This window comes from Amphiura filiformis, chromosome 12, assembly GCF_039555335.1.
Source record: "Amphiura filiformis chromosome 12, Afil_fr2py, whole genome shotgun sequence".
Classification (NCBI taxonomy): Eukaryota; Metazoa; Echinodermata; class Ophiuroidea; order Amphilepidida; family Amphiuridae; genus Amphiura; species Amphiura filiformis.
Window position 1 is genome coordinate 42562152 of NC_092639.1, and position 10414 is coordinate 42572565.

Below are 10414 nucleotides of genomic sequence, written 5' to 3' on the forward strand. Positions count from 1 at the left end.
GATTTTTAAACGATGGTCCACGATTTTAACCTTTTGTGCGATTTTGACATTTTTGACGTCTGTTCGATTTCAATAGACTGTCCGGCACGATGCAATTTTGAAGTTCATATAAAAGAAATATCGATAATAATCAAAATATTGATATTTCTGATTATTATTGATATTGATGTTAATATTTTGATTATTATTGATATTGATATTTCTGATTATTATTGATATTGATGTTAATATTTTTGATTATTATTGATATTGATATTTTATTATTATTGATATTGATATTAATATTTTTGGTTATTATTGATACTGAAATTAAAATTTTTGATTATTATTGATATTGATGATAATATTTTTGATCATTATTGATATATTGATATTAATATTTTTGATTATTATTGATATTGATATACTAGTTTGGATTATTATTGATATTGATTTTAATATTTTGAATATTATTGATCTTTATATTTTTTAAATATTTTTATTGATATGTGCAATATTTTTGATTATTATTGATGTTGATATTAATATCTTTGATCATAATAATTGATATTGATGTTAATATTTTTGATTATTATTGATATAGATATTAATAGTTTAGATTATTATTGACATTGATTTTACTATTTTTGATTATTATTGATATTTATATATATTTTTTTATTATTATTGATATGTGACCGTCCACGGCGAATGAGCCGTAAATTCCTCCCCAGTCAATTTTGTTTTATTTCGTGTTTAAAAATAAACATCATAAACTTAAAAATGGTATATCATTTGACTTCAAACGATATCCAGAAGCGGGGTTATGGTTTGTTAAACTTTGCTCCTTCAACAAAACTATAGTTTTTTACGTTTTTACATGTGTCTCTTTTTCCACATTGCTGGCAATATATATCAAACAGTCATAATTGGCGGTCATTTCAAATCATCCCCAAGTCAACGAGGTTTAAGAAAGTTCTCTCATTGTTAATTGTTGGTTATGCATACCTGTACAAAATACAATGCCTGGTAACCCACCACTTGAACAGGATTTAGCAAAAGCAAACAAAGACCAGAGCTATTAAAAGATAAGACGGATGTCGGCCCAGCTTAAGTTATCGATGAATACGACCTTCGTACACATTTTACACCGTAACACAGAATACAATTTAGGGAATTTACGGCTCGTTTGTGCTGCCGGGTCACATATGTGTAATATTTTTGATTATTATTGATATTGATTGTGGGATAGGCTTTTACGACAGGAATTCATAACAATTGGTGTTTTTTTAGCGGGTTGCCGTCGGACAAGTTTAGAACTGTCAAGCTTTCGCCAGGAGTAGCTCTGACTTCTTCAGGACAAAGTACCTAAGAATGGGACATGTAGACCACCCCTTGCCTACTGATGACTCTGAAAAGAGTCGTTCACTGAAGACTGCCCCTTATCAACAGAGAACAATGAGATCTCGCCTATCTGCTAATATACAGGTTTTGGTGGCTCTGAAAAGAGCCGTTCACTGAAGACTGCCCTTGACAAGGGGCAGTCTCCAAAACACCTTCCTGAAATGGCGAAAAATTGTCATGGGAAAATGGTAATCAAAGAGAAAAGAACGCTTGAATCACAAAGTTGAACAAAAAGGGCAACTTTTGCGCACAGTGTGGTCTCGCTTATGGGCTGTGAAATAATTAACAGTCAGGGAGACCACGTGCCATTTACCGAAAGTCACTTGCAGCTAGGTGGCCATGTGCTATGGCAGCGAGCAGGTGGTCAGAGGTCACGTGCGTATTTATAAATACTTATTTGTAAATTGTTGAAGCTAACTACAGCTGCATGGTTGAATGTGCTACCATTTTATTGCCTCATAAAAACATTCTAACATAAGGACTTCACAAAAAGTAACGTAGCTTCGATAAATACGCTTAAACTAGTTTTCGGAATGTTTTAAAATTCTAATTTTTGTTTCCCTTTAAAACACTACTGTAATAATGGACATATACTAGTTATTAAAATGTGCGTAAATAAAACATCGTTTTTCTGTGCTAAAATATTGTGAATACGATTAATAATTTTGAAGCTACAGGCGTATTTATCGACCGCGTCGCTTTTTGTGAAGTCTTTATTTCTGCATTTCATCTACAAATGAAATAAATGAATAAAATGCTTATTTAATCTTTAATGGTAATCTTCTCTTAAAGCCATAATGTACGAACTTTACAAATGATTTTTTTTTTTCAAACCTAAATTGTTAACATGTCTTATACGTAATTGGAAATAAGTTAAAATTGTTGTTTGCAGGACAACAGAGTAATTCTGAATTCATTTCTTATGTATTTATTTATTTATTTATTTATCTTATATAATGGTATTTATTTATCTTATATAATGGTATTATATTTATAATCTTATAAAACATAAACCCAGCATAGAGCTCTAGAGTTAAGCGGCCAGGAGAGGTGCTTTTTGTCTTCTTTTTATGTTGTGTTATAATTTTAATTATACCATATTATTTCGTCTTAAAATGGCCATAAAACCCTTTTACTAATTTTACTTAAATATATTATAATTAAATAATTGCTGGCAAACTAAAACCACCAAAATAAACATAACTTACAGGGTATGTGATTTAAAGAAAAAAACTTAAAATAATCAAAATTTTTAAGCGCTTTAATGACACCTAAATGCGCTTATATTTACTACAACCATGAAAGTCTCCTATCAGCAAACACAATGAAGCCAGGAAGTCAACTAGAGGTCAAAGTCTATATATATCAGGGTAATACCGGAATCGACTTGATCACAAGCTCTCTTTTGCATATTGTGGTGTCACAGTACAACATGAATATCGTTATGGGTATTGGGTTGTTTCCCGTCGTTCCTGGGTTAACCTTTTTCATGGGTTATTCAGGGGAAATCTACATTCTGCAGCTCTGAGGTGAAGTATGATTTAGAACAGTCAGTACAGTATAAAACACTATTTGTAACAATTATTTGCGGCGACTAGTACAGACATGACCTTGATATAAGTTAGTACAAATAATACAGGGTCACTGTACGTTTTGGTTTGCTTGCGGTAAGTAATGTGTACACGAATATAGCCACAATTATGGAAGTTAAAATGGTGGCTTTATTCCTGTACACATGCATCAGGCCCGACTTGACACAGTCTCAGCATGCATTAAAATGACAGATATTATATATTCAGTGATCATAAACACAAGACTCTTTCACAAACTATTCATAATCGTACCAGAATCTTTCTCAACCAAACATGAAAATATGTTCTCAATATCTGCCCAAAGGTTGATTCTGACCTTGAAGTCGGTCTTGTGCTTGTGCATTTCTCCTTCGTAGTCCAAAATATATTTCCGATTCCGTCCTCAAGGCCTCTGAAATTCAATTCATCCCCTGGTCATAAGTGTACTGTATACTGATCGGTCCCTTTAACTAAAATTATGATGACTGTGAACTAGGAAGAGATGTTTCAAAATTTGGGAATGTAAATATGTCTTGTAAAACCGCAGCATCCGCATCTGCTGAGATATCTACAGCGAATTCGGATCAGATTCCTTCCTAATATGATATTATTTTTATAATTGTATTCTTTTTCATTAAAGATTCAGATATTGTTAACTTAATCAAATGGTGTGTTTTGTTGCGCATTCTGAAGTGAGATTGGGTAAAAGGTGTTTCTGGCCTTAGGAGTCATTAACAAATTGCACACTTTCACAACATATGATGTAATATAAAAATTCCCGAGCCTAATCAAAAACATTAACCTTTCAAATCACAACACTTCCTGGGGGATTTCATAAATGATGTCATATCCATACTACATCCTAGGGAATTCCCAATCCATAAATGATCCTGGCTTTGTTTACTGTGATTACATGACAAAGAGGATTCCCAACTTTCATGAAATAGCTTTGGATTTTAAACAAAGATATATGATCCAATTAAACTACTCAGGGCACATCACAATATTGTGAAGTGAAAGTTTGTGAATAAGGAGCATTAGTTTTTATAAGCATTGAGTAATTTTTGTGATTGTGTGTTCATTTGATTCTTCCAGAAATGATACTTCAGTCTGATATGTCGGAATTACAATGGAGTCCAATCAAAAACCTCACAACTGCGGGCTCTGCAAGAAGAACTTCTGGAATTTTGATAGCTACAGAAGACACTGTCGAAGGCACAGGTTATGCTACGATGCTACCCATGCTACAGTACATCGGACATGGCAAAGGAGCTTTTCGAGCCTGAGATATCGGCAGAATATGAAGGAATGTTCATTATGTGATTATGAAGCGGGTCTTGCTTTTCCGCCGAGACATAATCTTAATACGGACCAAAACAATTGCACCCGTGACGATCCTAGCTATAAAAGTGAGAATACTTTCGATGTAAACAATAGCAATACAATTATCGCTTATATTTCTAAATTTCCATTTGCGCATGTCGACGATACCAATTCAGTTTCAATTGATTCAGATGATGATCTGCCGGTATTAACTAATGAGTCATCTAACCTGTCATCGTCTGATTGGAGCGACGATTACGACAGCCCACCGGAATTAGATATAGAACTAACGGAAGAAGATTACCGTCGTAATTTAGAAAGTAGCCAATCTGGATTGTTCAAGGAAATTAACAATAATATTTACCAGCCTACTACATTGCCAGCAGCAGAATGCGATGTTTCGGAAACGGAATCACCTATGTTGCCTTTGAATGCAAATACTAGTTCTGAAGAAAGTGAACGAAATATATCAGATAATGCACAACTTGATAGTGAGAACAAGGATCGACATGCTGTTTCGGAAACCGAATCACGCGGATCACTTTTCAATGGAAATGCTAGTCCTTCTGAAAATGAATCGGACATATCCAATGGCATAGTTGCAGGTGGAAACACAGATCGACATGCTGATTCTTGGAAGAAGGCCAATGACAACCACACAAGACTAGATCCAACCAAAGACTGTACTAGCACTTCATATACATGTATACAAACTAAACTGAAAGAGACAACTAATTCCACGACCTCGTCCACTAGCACAAACGAAGCTAATGACATAATAATGATAATAGATCCAAAACGCGGGCGTGGAAGACCGAAGGGATCAAGGGCTAGATTTCTTGGCGAAGATACAAGACAGAGACGTGGAAGATCAAAAGGCTTAAAGATTGACAAAACAATTCTTAACGGAGATAAAAGACTTTTAAATGAAGGTAATGGCATTCCTTTACCAGAACATGATCCTAAATTGATAACAAAACGTAGCCGTGGGAGACCAAAAGGATCAAAGAATATAAAGTCAGTTCTTGACGGAGGAAGGCGGCCTTTGAATGATGGTCATAGTTTCTCTACTATTAACCATGATCCTAAAGTAATTAAAAATGGCATCCGCGGGAGACCAAAAGGATCAAAGAATATAAAGTCAGTTCTTGACAGAGGTAGAAGGCCTTTGAATGATGGTCATAGTTACTCTTCCATTAACAGTGATCCTAAAGTGATTGAAAAACGCAACCGCGGGAGACCAAAAGGATCAAAGAATATAAAGTCAGTTCTTGATGGAGGTAGACGGCCTTTGAATGATGGTCATAGTCATTCTACTACTGACCATGACCCAAAAGTGGTTGAACAATGCGGTCGTGGGAGACCAAAAGGGTCAAAAGAAAAGAAATTGATTATTTCCAGTAATACCAGACCTTTAAATAACGATCATGGTCAGTCTGTAAACGTGGACGAGCCCAGGTCGACAAGAAATAGTGGAAGACCAAAAGGATCAAAAAATGTTAAATCATTTCTGAACGGAGAGAAAAGGTCCTCATGTGATGTTCGGAACTCTTCTTCAATAGAGCATGATCCCAATTCAACTATAGAACGTGGCTGTGGAAGACCGAAAAGGCTGAGTACTGTTAAGTTAGTTGCTAAAGAAGATGGAAGGCCCTATAACCGTCGCGATTCTTCAGTCCATAAACAGGATTGCACAGAGCATGATACAAAATCGACCAAAACCAAAGAAAATGGGAAACAATCAAAAGAAGAAACAAATGATACACAAACGTCTGGTATATTTACGTGTAAAGTATGTGATAAAGTATTCCCGAAATATAGATCATTGATCAGCCATGGATTATGTCATGTTGAATATTCAGAAAAACGGCATTCATGCAGATACTGCACAAAACGATTTGCGCGCAAACACCACCTTCGTAACCACGAAAGAACCCACACCAATGAAAGGCCAGCAATATGTCCAATCTGTAACAAACGTTTCGCGCAAGAGAGCTACTTAAAAGCGCACCTACAGGTACATTCAGGTGAAAAACCTTTCAAATGTAATCTTTGTGATAACTGGTTCAAACAGAAAAGCCACATGAAACGTCATCTCACACAAACACATTCCACGTTACGCCCATACAAATGTACCCAATGTGGAAAAATGTTCAAGACACCTGGGAACCTACATAATCACGAGCGAGTTCACAACGATATTAGACCATTTAAATGTGGTACATGTTCTGCAGAGTTTAGCTGTCGTGCGTATCTTAATGTCCATCAGAGATCCCATAAGAATGACAGGCGTTATATATGTAAGCAATGTGGATTTGCATTTTTTCAAAGCACACATCTTAAGATCCACTCCGCAGTCCATTCAGATGATAAACCCTACCAATGCAACACGTGCAAAAGACGCTTTAAATTACAATCAACACTTAGAATCCACACGAGGACGCATTCTGAGGAGCGACATTACAAATGTAAATTCTGTCCTAAAACGTTTAGGAATTCCAATGGGCTTAACGCTCATCACAGGTGGCATATGGGTATTAAGCCTTATGAGTGCAAATACTGCGCGCGCAAATTCAATTATAAGAACCACTGTCATACACATGAACGAGTACATACCGGAGAAAAAAAGTTCAAATGTAATATCTGCGATGAGTATTTTAAAAGAAGATGCAATATGAAGAAACATGTTGCCAGGGCACACATGGATAAAGATGGTAACTTTCTTACCATCTCCTTAGAATCAGATGGTGTTGTAAAGGGATCCCGTGTTCATTAATTCTTCATCCGATCTCGACAGATCAAAAGACCGTGAAAATGTAACAAATGTGGAGGTGTGAACCATGGGTGTATATGTTGTACATTAATGACATCGAATCAAATTATTATTCATCATGCGCATTTATCAGTAATTGCCCAGCACTAATGTTTACATATTGGCTAAAAAGCTATGTTGTAACAATTCCATAAGAAATAGATTCGTATTCCTGTTCCACAAACATCTTCCACAGATTTGCCGCACATAAGAGGCAAAGCAAAGAAAATTGCTGTTTAATTCCGGCTGTTTAATTCGCCAAGGCGTGTCATTCGGTCGATTGTGCTAAGGACGTCGTTCCGGTTGATGTTTTATGACCATCCTATGCGGCATATACGTACAGTGTTATGAGCATCGTGTATGCGTTCGACTAATATGCTGATATAATATTGACATAAATATTTATCAGTTAAATAGCATTCTGCGACACTCTGTCACTGCTATTTATTGCTATACTATACAGGGTGTATCAAAATAAAGTAAACAGTTTGCAAAATGCACCTAGATTAAAAGGTATGAGGTATTTGGTCAAAATGATATAGTTAGCAGCTGAAACAACATCTTGTCCCTCCACAACTGTAAAATCACTGGCGTGTGACCATTAATCAGGACTCAGTGGCTATTTTCGTCAATAAAAATCAAACCAACATGAAAATCACATGTTTGACCATTTTCTGTACAGTAAATGACAATCTTAGTCCTCCATATAGCCACCCGGTCATAGCACTCATTCCTCTCAGCCCTCCTCAACATGGCATTTGCACCACGTCTTATGAGAGGTATGTCCTGGCTGAGGATGTCAACTTGTGCAATTATGTGTCTATGGAGTTCATCAAGTTCAGCAAGAGGACAACCTTTATGAAAACGTGTCATTCCGCTTATTGCTTTTGTTTGTATTGAGTGAAAGTTTGCTTTGAACCGGTTAGTTGCCTCCTTCAGCCCATCATTAACATGTTTAAAGCCATATTATAACATTTTCATACAAAATAGATTAGCATTTCTTTGCCATAAAATATTAGTTTTATACTGTCAGATATATCCCCTTTTATTTTTGAGCTGACCAACTACGGCAAAGAAAAGAAAATTGGAATTTACTACCAGCGCATATGTCGCCAATATGTACCACTCCTTCGGTCATGTTATGGTACGACCCTTTGTTGTGTAGATTACCGTCCCGCACGCCGTGTACATACCGTGTGTTATGAACATCGTGTATGCGTTCGACTGATAATTCCATCGTAATAATAAAATCTCGGATTTTGACAAAACTACAGCACCTAGAGTCTTGATTTTTGCAGGGTATATTGGTTTAATAAAGTACAATATAATCGTGTAAAAATGAATTTAAAAAAATCAGTGAGGGTGTCCTCCTCAGCAAATGTTATAATATGGCTTTAATTACGTTACATAGTTCACTGATAGTACCAAGTGAGTAGAAAACAGGTGTATCATCAGCGAATAAAATAAATGAAATTAATTCAGACGTGTGACCGATGATATTATAGATGATGAAAAGCAGAGGACCCAATATTGATCCTTGTGGAATTTGAAAACCACTGATATGTTACTCCTCTAAAACATAGTGTTCCAGTATGCATAACAGGATATTATGATATCCGCTTGGTGCTTTAAAACACGATTGCCAAACAATTTATTGTAAGGCGTTCTGTAAAGCAATTACCGTAAAGAAAGTGGTTCAACATGTCATTCATGTTATTTTAATTAACTTTGCGCAACAGCATCTTTACACGGCTCACAAATATAGCCACTGAGTCCTCATACAATTGTGGGAGGACAAGATTTTGATTCAGCTATCAACTAAAACATTTTGACCAAAAACCTCGTACTTTTTAATCTAGTATCATTTTTCCGTTTAGTTGATTTTGATACACCCTGTACATTGAATTGATAATGCGCAGGCGATATTTGACCAAGTGAGGGGTGAGGTCGAGTTACTTTTAAAGAAAATATGTTTCTCAATAAAATAGACAATATATCTAGGACATTGTATTTATCAAAAAGAGGTATAGAATGAGAGAGAAAATTGTCTTCAAAACACCAAATGAAGAAATCAATTTTTGATTCACGAACATGTTTTCTCGTAACTCTCTTCAGCTGAATTGAATATAAATAATTATAAAAGTACAATTACCAGAATTCATGATTACGTTAAATATAGCACGAAAATACGTATCTTTTCTAGAAGCGCAAAAGAGGCACTACAAGAAGAATCAACATTTTGAGTAAGAAATTAAACCAAGAAATTAAACCAAGAAATTAAATCAAGAGGAAAGTTTTTAATAATACAAAGTCTATTTTAACATAACATAACATAACATAACATAACATAACATAACATAACATACAAGGGTAGGTCAGTATGTAATAAAAGTTAACCGCATATATTGAATATTTGCATGGAATTTATTTATCATACCGTATAAAGACTGTACCTTTGTCTTTCAAACCACACATGTGTAAATGATACCACATACTTGATTACGTAACAGAATTAGCATAAAATCAATAAACTAGGGACACTGCCAAATAATGCAAAAAGGCGGGACTTTTGAAAGGCGCGTGTTTAAAACGTCCGAGAACAGCAAAAGTACACAGTGCATAGAAGCTAGTTTTTACGCAGAAATAAACACTAGATACTGGGTCTGCCTTTGGTAAAATATGAGACTTGCCATTACAATTGGAAATGGGACGTCTTTGAACTTTAACAACTTCAGGACTTGAATGGAAGCAACATTATTCTGCAAAAAAATTGCGAAAATGAAAATGTAATTATAACATATGACATTAATTATCTCCAAAATGAAACAGATCAAAATAAAATAACTGGTCACGTATAAGAGCTGGTACGCAGTACAATGATAACTGATGCAAATCAAACAACAATCTGCGCATGCGTAAGTGGGATAACCGATACAACATGCTGAAAATGTATCAAAATTGCACAATTCAAGTAAATGGGGCTTTAAATATTACAAAATACTATGTAAATAGAAATTGAATAATTTATGTGATTTTGTTATGGATGATCTCAACCTCAAATGAACAGAAAAGTTTTAAAAATAAATTTTTCATTCAAACCATGACCTCTCTCTCTGTACCACTACTTTTTGTATAAATGTAACAAAAGTAGAATAACAGTTATATATTTTATATATAGTTTCATATATTTCATAGGGAAACCACCATTTTAATTGGAGATTAGTCAATAGAACTGGCAAAAAATTCACGTTTGCTATTGTTGGCAATATCAAAATATTCATAGAAAGAAAGCCTCGTCTTTGTCAAAAAAATAACACATAATTAT

At 35.0% G+C, this 10414-nt stretch overlaps 1 protein-coding gene across 1 annotated transcript; it reads left to right on the forward strand.

The window, feature by feature from the left end:
- The first annotated feature begins 2785 nt into the window (after positions 1 to 2785).
- On the forward strand, positions 2786 to 9499 carry LOC140166233 (uncharacterized). The gene is made up of 2 exons (XM_072189634.1): positions 2786 to 2912; positions 4050 to 9499. Exon 2 carries the CDS (start codon positions 4084 to 4086, stop codon positions 7051 to 7053), a length of 2970 nt encoding a protein of 989 aa, XP_072045735.1. The 5' UTR covers positions 2786 to 2912; positions 4050 to 4083; the 3' UTR covers positions 7054 to 9499.
- The last annotated feature ends 915 nt before the right edge of the window (positions 9500 to 10414 follow it).

Bases quoted from the DNA above. Each gene is read 5' to 3' on its own strand.
- LOC140166233 (XM_072189634.1), top strand. From the start codon at position 4,084: ATGGAGTCCAATCAAAAACCTCACAACTGCGGGCTCTGCAAGAAGAAC.